The sequence below is a fragment of the Mauremys mutica genome, chromosome 8 (assembly GCF_020497125.1).
Source record: "Mauremys mutica isolate MM-2020 ecotype Southern chromosome 8, ASM2049712v1, whole genome shotgun sequence".
Lineage (NCBI taxonomy): Eukaryota > Metazoa > Chordata > Testudines > Geoemydidae > Mauremys > Mauremys mutica.
Window position 1 is genome coordinate 76,303,456 of NC_059079.1, and position 15,022 is coordinate 76,318,477.

The following is a 15,022-nucleotide window of genomic DNA, read 5'->3' on the forward strand; positions in this document are numbered from 1 at the left end:
TGAGTGTGAAAGGAGTGACCTCACTTTGAGAGTAAAATGCCCCCTGTAATGTCTTGGAAAGATCCTTGCCATGCTTCTGACATAGGCCCTAATCCTGTAGTCTCTTCCGAGCAAGATTCCTATAGACTTCAGGGACAGTTCTCCCAGAGCAAAGGCTCGATCCAGCACTGAAGTCAGTGGAAAGACTCCAATTAAGTTCAGCGGGAGTTGGACTGAGCTCTAAATCCTGAGTTCAGGCTTTGAACCCAAGACTGTGGAACCACCAAAGTCCACCCCTGCCCCCTCAACAGTCCATTCCAGATTTTACACAAGTCCAAGTGCATGTAGTGTAAGTTAGTTTTATCTATGTAGATGTTTATGCTCAGTGAAGCTAATAGTTCTTCAGGGTATCACAGAGCCTGGTATTTAATTTGAATCCTGCTTTATGTAAAAGCTCAGTGCAGCTTTAATTATGGCATTGCTACTGATATTTCCATCATTCCAGGCTTTTTGTGTGGGATCTAACATTTCCCAAATACAAAGTACCCAAGCCAGGCTCAGTAAGCAGAGTAGCAAAGAAAGTCCTATAAGACAGTTGTCAAGTGACCATGGATAAATTAGAAGATGCAGTATTTCAGCACAAGGCAAACAACTTGATGACTAATAGAACCATTGTACAGCAACATCTGCAAGCTGGATAATCCCACTACCAGTTATGTTCCTCCGGCACAGTTCTACTCTGGGAGGCAGCTGTTGAAGGCTGCTTGAAAAATTTCAGTCAAAAAGAAGGTGTGGGGTTTTTGTGGGTTTTTTTTGGGGGGGTGACGAGGGGCAGGGGTGTTGAGAAATGTGTTTTGTCTACATTGAAATTTTCCACGGATAAGTGTCAGTTGGCATTAAAAATTTCCCTTTTCCAAAGCGACATTTTGAACCAAAATGTTTCCATTCAAATTAACATTTTATTTCAATTGAAAATATCAACATTTTTCATTTCAACACTTCCAAATGGAAGTTTTTCAGAAATTTTCATTCTGTGAACATTTTGATACTTCACTTTTTTTGTCCTGATTTGGACGAAAACAAATGTTGAAATATTGGAATGTTCCACAGGACAAAAATTCCATTTTCTGACCAGCTCCTTTGGTTTCCACTTGGAAAATCTGTTTGTGCTCCAGTGTAGGAGCCTAAAGACGGTGTTACAACCCTTTGCACAGCATATCCTGGATTGGAGCCATTACATCACTGTCTCTCAAAGCCATTGCCATAAGCAGAGGCAGAGAGCTGTGCCAGGAGCTAACCAGTGTGTCTGATAGTTCCCATACACTCTCTGGAAAACCTGAAAACACCACAGAAGTTTCCCTTCCTTGGGATGAACTGTTCAGGCATAAAGGGCGGTTGGTTGAGCTAGGCAGGAAAGCTGGTTCTTGTGGCTAAAGCACACAAATGGAAATCGGGAAGTGTGGGCTCTATACTTGGCTCTTGCTGAAGATGTGTCATGCCGCAAATCCCTCGGCCTCTCTGTGCCGGCTGTAAAATGGTAAGTCGTGAACATTCATTCATTCATGCAGATCTTTTGATGAAAAGGGGCACAGACGTGCAAAATACGGTCCTGCTCTCATTGAGGCCAGTGGGAATTTTGCATTGATTTCACTGGGAGCAGCTCAGTCTCTCTCTGCAGTAAGGCTAAACGCTCTTTGGGGGAATGGAGGCACCTTGCCAATGTGGCCTTGGAATTACATTCTCCCCAGATTCTGAGTAGAAAGTCTTTAGGTAAAACTACCTTTTCCACAGGTGCTTCGAAACAAGTGACCTCTACAACCATCGCCTCTGACTGGAGCACAGGACCTTCCCTCCCCGACCCTGCCCCAACGGAGGAGAAATCAGCTCTGACGATGGCAGCGTTTGGTAAGGGCCTGTATTTTGGTGATGCGGAGGCGAAGCTTGGTGATGCAGTTGGTTTCAACCCTGGTAGGATTAGACCAGGAGTAAACTCAGCCTTTTGTGTTAAAGGTTTATTGGAAGTCAAGATGTATTGTCATTTGAGGAAAATACCACCTAAGACAAAAGAGCAAGAGGTTTCTCATTCTAGTGAATATCACCTCTCTGGTCAATACATTTTGATGTTCATTACAACAGAAATAAAAATCTGTTTAATGTTTTCCCTTAAGGATGCAATCCAAGACCCATAGAAGTCAACAGGGCTAACTCATTGACTTCAGTAGGAGTTAGACTGGGCCCCAAACAGACCCGTTACATTATCATTGACTAATTATTCTTTTCTCCATTGCTCAGGTGTCATCAGCTTCATAGTCATCCTGGTAGTTGTTGTTATCGTCCTGGCCAGCGTGGTCAGTCTGAGATTCAAGTGTAACCGTTCCAAAGATGCAGAAGGTATTTGTATATGCTTGTGTGGTTACAGTCATGCCAGAAGTGCTATAAGGGGTTGTATCCAAAGCTAAATGGCATTTCTGGTCCAGATCTCTGTTTTCAGTCACAGATGGGCTTCAGAACTGGGCCAATGTAATTTTGGTATAAAAATCCTTTGTAGGCCGAAACTCTCCATGTTTGGTCTCATCCTGAAATTATTCCTTTCCCTCTTCCCCTTTACCCCCACTAATTAGCAAAAAAAACTTGATCTGGCCACTTTGAGTAGAGAGGGAGGGGAATGAGCTTAAGATGCTTTTATTAAAAATGGCTTTGTCTTTTAAAACCAAACGTAGTGCAGTGGAGAGTAGTCATTTTTGCCTATGTAAATAAAACAATCCAGTGTGAACGTATATTGAAAGACCAAGTCCTACCCTACACATACAAGGGACAGAGGTGAGTCTGGAGCTGCCTCAATGCAATTTGCAGATTTTATTGGCTTTAAACCTCTTGCTCCACGTTGCATTAGCACAGATTTTTGCATTGAATGTGTAGTAAGATTTCCTGGTGAAGCCTGTATTCCAGCTCAAGGACTGTCCACTAGGGGGCAAAGCAGCTCAACTGACAGGACACTGGATGCTTAGCCAAAAGGCTTAAAAGAAACAAGTAAGGCAAACATCAGCACTGTATTCAGCTTTATACAGTTTTCTCTAATCAGGGCTGAAATACCTGGCAGAGGCTTTACATTCCATTGATTGCCATTTACGACACTACCAGGGTCATTCTGAATACATCTTGCTTTGCTCATTGATAGATATTTTTTTTCACCCAGCACCAACTGTTTTTCCCCCCAACAGATAAACAGAAGCCGGGGAGCTCCGTGGTATCTGAAAGGTAAGGCTGCTCGGCAATCACGGCTTTCTTCACGGCCCACTATGAAGGATCAGGGATTAGTATCATTTATTCGTATTGCCATAGCACCTGTGAGCTCCAGGCATGGACTAGGACCGATCTCTGAATTTCTGAGATGCATTGAAGCCAGTGGAGGGCACAGCATCTTCAGGAAATCAGCCTACTTATATTTAGGTACCTATGTACTTAGGTGTGTAAGTTTAGGCCCCCAGATCTGAAAATGCCTTCACTGAGACAGGAGTGGTCCCAAAGACCAAGTTTATATGACACACCCCATTACCACAGTATCTGAGCACCTCACACTCTTTAAGGTATTTACTCCCAATTTACAAATGAGGGACTGAGAGGCTAAGGGTCTTGCCCAGGGTCACTCAGAAAGTCTGTGGCAGGGAATTAACTCAGATCTCCCCAGTCATAGGCTAGTGCCGCAGTCACTAGATCATCCTTCTCTAAACTGTCTGACAATCCAATCTGATTCAACGGAGTAAAGGGAAAGGATGCCTCTTCCTGACTCACTTTTTTCACACTCCTCCACAACACAAACGGTAGTAATACCCCTGAATGCTGCTGCTACTTTAAAACAATATGTTCCTGGGGCTTCTTTGTATAACACAATCAGTAACCTAGTGATTGCCAGAGCCCTGGAGGCTGAACTCCGCTGTGTAGCCCCAAAATGGACACAGCATGAGCAACAGTCAGTGAAAGACTCCCCATGCCTAGCAATGTGTTCAACCATGATGCTGAAGGACCACGTAGTGAAAGGGTAATTCAGGTGCTCTATCCTTTGTGTCCTTGGCCGCTTCATGGAGTCTGCCAACAACGGTACTAATTGTGCTGATAGATTTGTTACATGAACATGTACCTACTTAAGAATTGGTCTGAAACCACAACTTGTTTCCCAGAGACCACTGAGGAGACATCGGATGAGAAGAACTTTCATTTATACCAGTAGAGATGGGTCAAAACCAGAACAATGATTCCAAGTTCAGATGCAAATTTCACAGGACTGTGGTGTATCTCACTGATCCAGTTTGGATCCATTAATCCAGAAGCCTCCTACCCATAACTATGGGGAGTGCCAGATCCAGATTTGAATTCTATAGCTTGGGCTCATCTCTCTTCATGGATTGGAAATGAACCAGCAACCAAGAGGGGGAAAGCTCTAGCAGCTACTCCTGGTCCACTGAGCCATCCTTTTCCCTAGCCTTGTCTGATTGTGATGAGAAACCTCTCCTCTTATGACAGTGCTTTAATTTTCCAAAGACAGTAATTGGCCTGCACCTTCTCTTGTTTAGCAGTTGCTCTCCTGCTACAGCCAAGGACAGCATCACTCTGATCTCCATGAAGAACTTAAGCATGAACAACAGTACAAGTTACCCCTCTTCGGAAAAGGTTTCTCTTTCTAGCCTCAAATTTTAGAGAATTGCTTAGGATATTGTTTCTCTCCTTGGGGAGAAGATCCCTTTGCTTTCTTAATCCATCGGAAAGGTGGTAATAAACAGGTCCATGCAAACTTCCAGAGGTCTGAGTTGGTTCAGAAGAGCATGGAAGAATTTGGGTGCTTATCCAAAGCGTACCTGAACTATCTGAGTCCTTTGAAGCACCATTGGCATGTACTGTCTGTCTTTGTAGGTATAAGTGAGGGTTATGTTGCCATCTAGTGGCCAGCTGACAACACACTGGGAAGGTACTACCACTATGGGTGAAAAAAGTTCTTTAGCTGGAGGTAGAGACCTATGTTTGAGAGATCAGGGACCACTGTCCTCCTCCCAACTCCCACTGTGGGTATGATGTGTTGTGATTGGTGTTTGCAGTACATGGTTTAATTAACATCATATGCCCACCCCCCTCAGCTGGACCATCACTTCCCTAGAGGTTACTATTTGACACCTAGTCTAGCATTTGGGATTGTTGGAGGGATGGCCAAGAGTTCCCAAGTGGCTCTCCAAAGGTTAGTCCCTGGGTGGATACTTTGCTTGTTTTTTTTTGCCTGCCAAGAAAACCTGCTGATGCATCATGTTTTTGGTTCTTTTGTAGGTGTTATGAAGACAATGACATGACAGGAGCCATGAGGAAACACTACTAGCTAATCAGCGCTGACTTTCTATTTTGGCAGGGGGAGGCATTCCCTTTATAAGTTATTACATCCTTTCCAATCAATATATTTACTCTAAAATCAAGCTCAATAACCCGATGTGGGTCATAAGAGTTTTCTCCAGCTGGAGCCAGCCTCTCACCAATAGGCATACCAATTTCAGTGTATTTTAGCAGCTCCTAGGGGGAGGAGAGCCAAACCTACAACTTCACCAATGATACAGGCTGCTCCTTTAATGACCCTTTGGCATCTGTGGCAGACAATCATTGGCTTGCCCCACAGCTGATCACAAACATCCCAGTTCAGCTTTGCACTGAAAGGCATGATCCAAAGCCCATTGAAACAAACAGAAAGATTCCCATTAACTTCAGTAGGTGTGGATCAGGCCTGAAGTCAATGCTTAAGTGCTTTGCTGAATTGAGGCATAATTGCTGATAGGAAAATTGAGGCACGGAGAAGGGCTATCTAAAGCAGGGATGATATTTACCTACCTCACAAGGGTGTTGTGAGGCTACATTCATTAATGCCTGGAAAGCAGTTGGAGATCCATGAATGAAAGCTGCTGGAGAAGTGCAAAGTATTTTAATTATTGTTTTTATGAATTAAACTTCAGCCAGTCAGACACGTTCCTATGACTATAGTAAGCTCCCTGCAGGGAATATCCATAACCCTTCCTTGATGGCAAATGTGGTCTCTGAGTATATGATGCTTCCAACAGGTCTGTGCTCTGATCCCTTCTGAATGGGGACAGCAACATCTGTTAGATGAAATGATTCAGTTACTTGGAATAACAGAAGTAAAGTCACTTTAACAGAATACAGCCCTTTCTTTTCTGCCAGTCTTTGGTTCCTAACTAACAGCTCCAAAGAGCCACTGGGCTTAAGACTATGTCTACATTTAAAATGCTACATGCCACAGCTGCGGCTGCTCCACTGTAGTGGAGACAATACCTACAACAACTGGAGGGGTTCTCCTGTTACTATAGTTAATCCACCTCCCCGAGAGGTGATAGCAAGGTCAACAGAAGAATCCTGTCAACCTAGCACTGGCTACAGTGCAACTAGTTTCCTGGGTCAACCTAACTTTTCAGTGTAAACCCAGCCCTCAAGCAGAGAGACCATGGCACATAATCCCTGTACACTAGTGGACCTGAACACCAGCCTGGGACAAACAAACAATCAGCCACATGTAATTACATTTCAGCCCTTTCTTGAGGGCTCTGTTTATTCTTCAGCACACAAAAAGAAACATGAAATAATGACACACTCAACAGTCGTGTTTCTGAGACTGTTCTCTAGTAGCAAAAGGGTCAACTCTCCCCCAACTCCCCTTCTTGCTCCTCAGAGCCTTCTGCTACAGCCACCGAAGAGAGTACAATGAACTCTCTCCTGGGCCCTCATTGATATCCTCCACCTGGGAATCAGACCCAATCATTAGCTACTGTCCAGCTGGGTCAGCTGATCCCCAGCACCTGCCTCCCTGGCCCAAAAAGGAACAAACCACACCCTTGTTACACTCCCTATGCAACACATAACAGGAAATGTCAATGAGAGTCTCTGCCTAGGCATTTATACTGTGCTCATCACTGTGATGTTTGAGCAGTGGTACCTCAGGTTTAACACAGATGTTTCTTTGTAACATGTTTGTGGCCAGACCATCTCCAAAGCTCTGAGCTTTCAAAAGCTAAGCAATGCTGGGCCAGAGTAGTCTGTAGATTAGAGTCCTCCAAGGAAGATGCAAAGGGCTGCAGGAAATGATACTGATGGGTGCTCCTTCCACCTGCAGTCAGTACTGAATACTGAGCTAGCATGCTGGAGGTGGTGTCCTTTGGGCAAGACACAGAACAGAGATCCTAGGACACTTTTGGTAATAGCACAGCTGACCTGTTCAACTTCCCAGCCTCCTGGTATGGCAGAATTACATTGTGCCTACCTCCTACATTTTCCTAACTTTCAAATGGATCTGGGGATGTTCTACAACAGGGGTCAGCAACCTTTCAGATGTGGTGTGCCGAGTCTTCATTTATTCACTCTAATTTAGGGTTTTGTGTGCCAGTAATACATTTTAACATTTTTAGATGGTCTCTTTCTATAAGTCTGTGATATATAACTAAACTATTGTTGTATGTAAAGTAAATAAGGTTTTTTAAATGTTTAAGAAGCTTCATTTAAAATTAAATTAAAATGCAGAGCCCCCCAGACAGGTGGCCAGGACCCAGGCAGCGTGAGTGCCACTGAAAATCAGCTCATGTGATGCCTTCAGCACACGTGCCATAGGTTGCCTACCCCTGTTCTACAACCTAATCCACTGAGCACTGTTAAAGGTGATACACAAAGAAGTTTGCAAATCAGACTTTTGCTGCCTTTTTTTTTTTTTTGGCTCCTGTGTGATGTGTATATGGAGTCGGGTAGGGTTATTTTAAAAAATTCTGCTAGTTCACCTTCAATAACAGGAATTACTATTATTTACTAGGGGGTCACACCCTGTGTTGCTTATGTTGGCTAAGGCTGAGCTGTACATCCAGTGTCCTTGCAGTCTTCAGTGTGATTTCAGGAATATAGAAGAGACAATAACAAAAGCACACTGTCTCCTGGTGGGTGGGTGGGTGTGTTGCCTTCCTGCTTATTGCTTCCTTCTCCCTCCCTGGTCTCATTTCTGTTTGTTTCCTGGTTCCTGAACTCAGTGTTCCAGTTCCTGTAAGTACTTAGCTTTGGGGGGGTGCAGTTACATAGGGCGTGCCGCTACATACCTTGCCAGTTGAACTGCAGTTAAGTTTTGTTCAAACTGTTTTGACCTAACTGGTTCATCGTTGTTACGTTTTGATTGACTATCTACCTGAGGGTCCTGCTTCCGTTTCCTTGTGTTTAGGGACTGCTGTTCTGGGGTGCATCAGAGTGTAACACCTGGCTCCCTAAAGCAGCCTGGCCTGTCTAAGGAATTCTCCAGCCAGGTAACACATGATAATCCTCGAGGATAGCCCAGACTCCTGTGCCTGGCTCCCTGGGTAGCACACCAGCCTAGCCAGATAAGGTTCCTGCAGCTGTGACATCGGAAAGGTTCATGGATGAGCACCACAGAACCCCTGACCCAGATGACTAATGCAACCCTGTCTCAGACTAAGGTGCCTGAGGTAACCCCAGAAGAAATCCCGTTGAGGCCAGATAGCACCTCAACTTGACGTAGCCAGAAGAGATCTCACAAAGCCCCTAGCTCAGCAAGGTGGCACTGTGTGGTTATGGATTATAAATAGCTAGGTAATAAGACAACACCCACCTACCCCAGTGGGGTTGGGGCACCCCAAAGTTGGTTAAATGGATCTTGAACCCCCCCAGCCCTGCACTTGCCTCTGATTGGGCCTAAACACATTGGTTCCCTTCCGCAACCTCTGAAGAAGCAGGAACTAACCCCAGAAACAAGCACTGCACTCAGCAATGAAACAACAAGCCCTCCAACAGCATCAGAGACAATTTGGGGGTTTTCTAGAGGGTACGCACACAACTCCCCCAATCCCTGCAATAGTACAACCAGGAGCCAGGCACAGGCCTCAGGGCAAGTGTGCTCTTTCTAGCCCCACCCTGTGGCAGACAATCAGCCCAGAGCCTGTGTGATGTCCTGCAGTCAATGCCCTGCCCCTGCACTGGAGGGGCAGCCCTCCCCTCCAGTGGGGCATTCCTCCCCTCCAGTGGGGCAGCTGGTGGGCAGCAGGCAGTCAGAGTGGGATTTCCTCCCCATCCTCCAGGGCTACCCCCTTTTCAGCCTACCTGCTCCTGGGGACAGAGCTGACCCTTCCATGCTGCAGCCACTCTGCACCAGCACTAGGTCATCAGAAAGGTGTCCTAGGTCAGTACAGGGCCCCCCTGGGTTACAGCACCCAAGACTCACTGCCTCTGTGCCCAGCTCCCTACACATCTCCCTCCTTCCATCCCCCTCAGAGCTGCTCTTGTCAGCACAAAAGCATTGTGCCAGTTTCCCATATCCAGGTATGGTGGTGCTTTCACCCTGGGCTAGCTGACTTGGCTGGGCTATAGCCTGAGTGAGGCTTTCACTTGGGCTGATCACACACCCACTTTGCAGTGAGGATGCAGGCTAAACCACTCCAGTCATGGACGGCAGGTATAATAGGCCAGGGAAGGCTAAGGCCTCCCTGGCGCAGCTGCTGCTGACCTGCTGCCAGACACCTGGGCCACGGTGGCCCTGCCCCTTCCCCAAGGTCCACACTGCCTCCTGCTGCTGCCTGATGGTTAGACCTCCACTACACCACCACCCTCCCTCTAAAAGTCCCTGCTGCTCGTCGCGTCCTTCTTCCTCTTGGGAGGGGGAGTGAGGAGGGACGCAGCCAACCAGCAGCGGGTGGGGGCATCTGATTGGGGAGTAAGCAGCTCGAACAGGCGCTTGGGCCAGCCCGGTGCTGGGAGAGGGTGATTCAGTGGGGAAGACCGGCGGCTCGGCCTGGTGCTCGGGGGGTCCAGCGGCTCGGCCGGGAGAGCTTTCAGAAGAAGAGGGTCCAGTGGTTTGGCCTTGCGCTTGGCTCAGCCCAGACCAATAGCCCCCGTCCTCCAATGCCTTCTCACAATTCTCCCCATGTGCTCAGGACAGGCAAGTTCTCCCACAATTCACTGGGATAGAATCATAGAGCAGCTCATCTTCCTGCAGCACAAAGAACCAAGTGCTGTGCCCTGGCCCCAGCAATTCCAACTACACACGCAGTGAGTGCAGCACAAGTGAGGATGCAGTGCAGTAGCTTGGGTATGGCTTGGCATACCTGGGTTGCTCACACAGGTGGCGAGATCCAGATGCCAATCACTTAAGTCTGCAGTGAAAACACACCTACACTGACTGAGATTCCCAAGGCCACCTAGGATCTGGATCCCCAGTTTCCATTTGATTGTAATGGGAATTTATCATCCAAATCCTTAGGTAGCTTTGAAAATCGCAGCCACTATATTTTGCAATTTAACATTCTAAAGCCTAAATTCCATGATTGATAACTGTACATTCCTCTCCGCCCAGCCTACACTCATGACTCGCTCTAACAAACGTAACTTGCTCCATAGCCTGAAGGAACAGACTTTTCAAAATGCCTTATTTAACATGCTGCACAACATGCAGATATTGACTTCCCTTGAGGTGAACATCAAGATGTATCGATCCTCAAGATAAACATTGATGGCAGTGAAAGAAAAATAAATCTCACTATCACTGACTGAGTTAATATATGTATTGTTACATATACTCCATTGCACCAGTCAATCGGGCACAATCATTTAGCTTGATTTAATTTCATAGGGTGATTTAAGGATGTATTGTGGAGAATGCAGGATTGAAATATGCTGATGGCAATTATTGACCTGCAGCTGGGTTTTACAGAACATAATAAAGTTTATGGAATAATAAATGCAATGTTTTCATAAGTAACTATTGATTGAGTTTCTAAATATATCCATTAGTTTAATAATTTAAATGTGTGTGAAAGGTGGACTACAAAGGATGTTTTTTAAATAACCTGCCAAACTCTTCTGTAAAATTACGGAAGGGAAAAACATATAGTTTGGAGCTGATTGGAAAATAGAACTTCTGTCCCACTGAAAATTCTGTCTGTCACAGTCTGATCCAGTCCCCCTCTCTGGACAGACACCAGTCTGTTGTGAGTGAACCCCAATGGCTGGATTCTACGTGCTCTTAAACTTACTGGGTCTGGGCAGAACAGGGTCATTATTCCTAGCTCTGAGTCTCTCCGGCACACTCTTGCATGCAGACCCTGTGTGGCCACCCTTCGTTGGGGTGCAGACTCTGCTGCCCAGCTGCCTTAGACCCCCACCTCTGTAGGTCACCTTGAAAATGAATTGTACAAAAATAGAGTAAAAATGTTTGCAATATTGAATAATACAAGGGTCAAATTCCAAGAATTCTCCTTCTAGTCCCTAAACGGGGGGTGGGCAAACTATGGCCCATGGGCCGGATCCAGCCGTTTTAAGCCCGCCCATGAGCTCCTGCTGGGGAGCGGGGTCTGGAGCTTGCCCCACTCCGGCATTCCAGTTGGGGCTCTGGCTCAGGGGCCGCGCCACACAGCTTGGCCCCACTCCAGCACTCCAGCTGAGGTGTTGGATCAGGGACTGCTCTGGCACTCCAGCCGGGGCGCAGGGTTGTGGGCTGCACCATGCGTCTCCCAGAAGCCACAGCATGGGCCCACTCTGGCCCCTATGCGCTCCAATGGCCCCCTCTGGAGCTCCAATGGGAGCTGTTGGGGCGGTGCCTGCAGATGGAGCAGCATGCAGAACCACCTGTCCGTGCCTCCACATAGGAGCCGGAGAAGGGACATGCCACTGCTTTTGGGAGACTCGAGGAAAGCGCCGCTCGAAGCCTGCACCCTTGAGCCTCTCCCCACGCCCCAATCCCCTATCCCAGCCCTAATTCCCCTCCTGCTCTCCAAACCTCTTAATCCCTGAAGCACCCTCCTGCACCCCAAAACTCTCATCCCCAGCCCCATCCCAGAGCCTGCACCCACAGCGGGAACCTTCACCCCTTCCTGCACCCCAGCCCCAGCCCTGATTCCCCTCCCACTCTTGGTCCCAGCCCAGAGCACCCTCCTATACCCCAAACTCCTCATCCCCAGCCCTACCCCAGAGCCTGCATCCCCAACCAGAGCCCTCACCCCCTCCTGTACCCCAACCCCAATTTTGTGAGCATTCATGGCCCGCCATACAATTTCTATTCCCTGATGTGGCCCTCAGGCCAAAAAGTTTGCCCACCCCTGCCTAAACCATGTGCACATGTACCTCTGAAAACCTGTCCTTTCGTGCTAATTGTTCCTAGGGTCCTACTGCCCCTTCTCGATCTCTAAACTCATGGAAGACACAATCTACAACCAATGAACCACTTTCTGTTCTCCAGCTCTGCCTTGGATCCCTTCCAATCTGTCTCCTGATAGCTCCACTTTACAGAAATTACTCTCAGTAGGGTCTCTAATGACCTCTTTCTGGCCAAACCTCAGGCCTTCTACTCTGTTTTCACCCTCCCCATCCCTCTGCTGCTTTTGACACTGTTGTTTATTCCCTCCTTGGCATCCTACCCTCACTGGGCTTTCAAGATACTATCTTCTCCACCTACCTCTTTGACTTCTCTTTCAGCATCTTTTCAGGCTCCTACATACTGCCCTAATACAATTTGGTCATGTAACTAAGCAGTACAGTTATTCCAAATAAAAGTGTGGAATGAGGCCACACAGTTTATGAGGGAAGATGGTCCCTGAGGGAGTCTGTCTGAGGAAGTGGTCGACAATAGGAACAAGTTTGAGAACCACAATATTGAATCATCCAGCCTGCAGGAACTGATGGGGCCATCTGACTGCAACCTGGGCTATTACTGAAACCTCATCTCTGGGCTCACTGACACTCACTCAGCTCCCTTCATGCTGTACAAAATGCAGCTGCCAAAATGATCTTCCTAACATGTCACTCTCCTCTTTGGATCTCACCACTTGTTCCCACCTTTTCCACTACATCAAAATCAAGCTAATTGCGACTTGCTCATCTCTACTTATGGGACCTTGTTTCTTACTGTGATGCTCCCCACCTCCTCCACTCTCAGTAATGCAAGTTTTGTTGCCCCATTTAATTGACTCTCCCACAACCTTCTCTGCATTTTCTTCCATGCTGTCCCTACACACTGAATGCCCTTCCCAAGCTGATACACTATGACACTATGACACTATCCTCTCACAAGCACCCACATCTCTGGGTTTAAGCCAGCCATTCCTGTTTTTCCCCTTTCCAGCACTGATATAAAACTGGACGTGGTTTTGTCCAGTATCATGCACAGGGAACGCCATTTTGCAGAGCACACTGCTCTGTGCCTGTCAGCATGCCGCATGCTAAGTCACACAGGTGGGGGCAGGGCATTCTGCAAAATGGTGTCCTCCGTGCAGCATGACCTCACACGCACCATGCATGACAGGTCACATTGGTGTGGGTGTGTGGGGGGGGGGATCATGCAGGTGGCAGCAGAGACAGCCAAGGGGATGTCCTGTATTCTGGGGAGGCACAAGTGGCCACCGTACCCTCTCATCGTTTAGATCCTTCAAGATCCACTTTTGCCATGAAGACTGCAAGAGAAAGAGAGTTTATGCACCTCCCCACCCAAAAAGCAAATGGATCTACCAATATGTGCCAGCCACTGCCCTGCCCTTGTCACCTGTAACTCCATCCCTCGCCCTTCTGTTGTACTTGTCTTTCAGGATGTGAGCTATTCAGACACGGACCGCGTGACCCTCTAGGCCTTGTGCGCTTTGCAGGCGCTGTGCAGGCAGACATGTTGGTGTCACTGGGCGTAGCTACCAGGTAACTCGGGGGGGTGGAAGACCACGAGTATCGATGAAGCCCCCCTGCTCTGGATCTAAGTGAGCCACAGTAACTCCATCTTGTAAACTTTAACCAACCTGCATGCTAACAGCCTAAAAGCAAAATCTGTGACAGTCAGCTTTTTAGCAGACAGCTGCAGCCCCGCTTAAACTAGCGAAAGTAGTGAGGAGGCGGGGGAGGAAGGGGAAGAAGTCTTCATGTGCCTGAAGCTGACAAGGTCAACAGATAGACAGACGGATGAGAACCTTTCTAACAAGCTATAATGTAATGTCTAATGCAGCTGCAGTTAACAAGGGAGGGGTAGAGGGGGATTAAAACAAAGGCTTTTACAAACAGCTTGACATATAAAAAGGGGAAACTGCTTGTTTTTGTTGCGCTGGATCTGAGATACTATTTCTCCTAGTGCCTTATTTGAGATCTCAAATAAATTTCTGGATTGCTTCTCCACCTTGGTGTGTTCATTGGGAGCGAAGCACACCGGGCAACGAACCACTGCTGCCTCCTCGGGCTCTTTGAGCCGGCAACAGACACAATGACAATAACAGCACTGCTACCACACCAGAGCTCACTTCGGCTCCTGAGAGCTGCCCTGCAGTGCCTCCTCTGAGCCAAGCCGTACGAGAGTAAACCGCAGCGCCTAGCACCTGCACGAGGAGGGGATGCTCTGAATAACCAGCCGCAGCCAGCCCCGAGGAGCTGCCCCAGAGGTCACAGGCCCATCTCAGTGCTCCCAGTGTTGGAAAAATCATAGTGCTAATGAAGCCTTTCCGTATTAGGCCTGAGTAAACCAAAGTTATGTTATGCTTGTCCAAACTGTGTTGGAAAGCTTACAGAACTCATTAGACTGAAGGCCGTGTATCTACCTAAGTCAGCTATTTCGCTTATCAGTTTTGTTTGGCTCCCCAAGTATATGTTGGCTCCCCAAGTGTATGCAGCTGTGTTCACATGTATGCATCCAAAGTATCTAGTACAAAGGGTCAACGGATGTATCTTGTGTCCCCTTCAGAATGACAAATGTATCCTCAACAGATGTATCTTGTAGCCCCCACAAAATGATATATGTATCCTGCATATCCAATTATCCCCTAACAGATGCATGTACAGGTTCTACAGGTCAACCAAATGACGTAGACAAACGTAGGCTAAGTTGTTTGTTTCGGGGTATAAAGGTAAGCCCATCTGGCCATGGAAGGTGTGTCTCTCTTCTGGCACTAGCCGATCAGAGCACCCGCTCAGCTGACCGATCAATAAAGGGTGTGGTACTTGTCTTCCTGTCTCCGTGCCTCCTTGGTGTAATTAGGTAAGCTCCAGGGGG

The 15,022-nt window shown here is 47.3% G+C and overlaps 1 protein-coding gene and 1 long non-coding RNA gene across 7 annotated transcripts in view; one reads left to right on the plus strand and one right to left on the minus strand.

Moving 5' to 3' along the window:
- Positions 1-5,684, plus strand: part of ECSCR (endothelial cell surface expressed chemotaxis and apoptosis regulator) — a 72,091-nt gene extending 66,407 nt beyond the window's left edge. For 5 of the 6 annotated variants that reach the window (XM_045028567.1, XM_045028569.1, XM_045028570.1 and 2 more), the window contains 5 exons: positions 1,771-1,884; positions 2,272-2,370; positions 3,201-3,237; positions 4,551-4,647; positions 5,293-5,684. In XM_045028567.1, coding sequence (XP_044884502.1) covers positions 1,771-1,884; positions 2,272-2,370; positions 3,201-3,237; positions 4,551-4,647; positions 5,293-5,301 — 356 coding nt within the window. In that variant the 3' untranslated portion in view covers positions 5,302-5,684. The remainder of the gene's footprint in view (positions 1-1,770; positions 1,885-2,271; positions 2,371-3,200; positions 3,238-4,550; positions 4,648-5,292) is intronic. The other variant, XM_045028568.1, reaches the window with a different exon arrangement.
- A 59-nt stretch (positions 5,685-5,743) lies between these two features.
- LOC123376517 lies at positions 5,744-14,435 on the minus strand. The gene is made up of 3 exons (XR_006581819.1): positions 14,277-14,435; positions 11,040-11,181; positions 5,744-6,107 (listed from the first exon to the last, which is right to left on the minus strand). It is a non-coding gene; the product is annotated as an uncharacterized LOC123376517 (long non-coding RNA).
- Between the last annotated feature and the right edge of the window lie 587 nt (positions 14,436-15,022).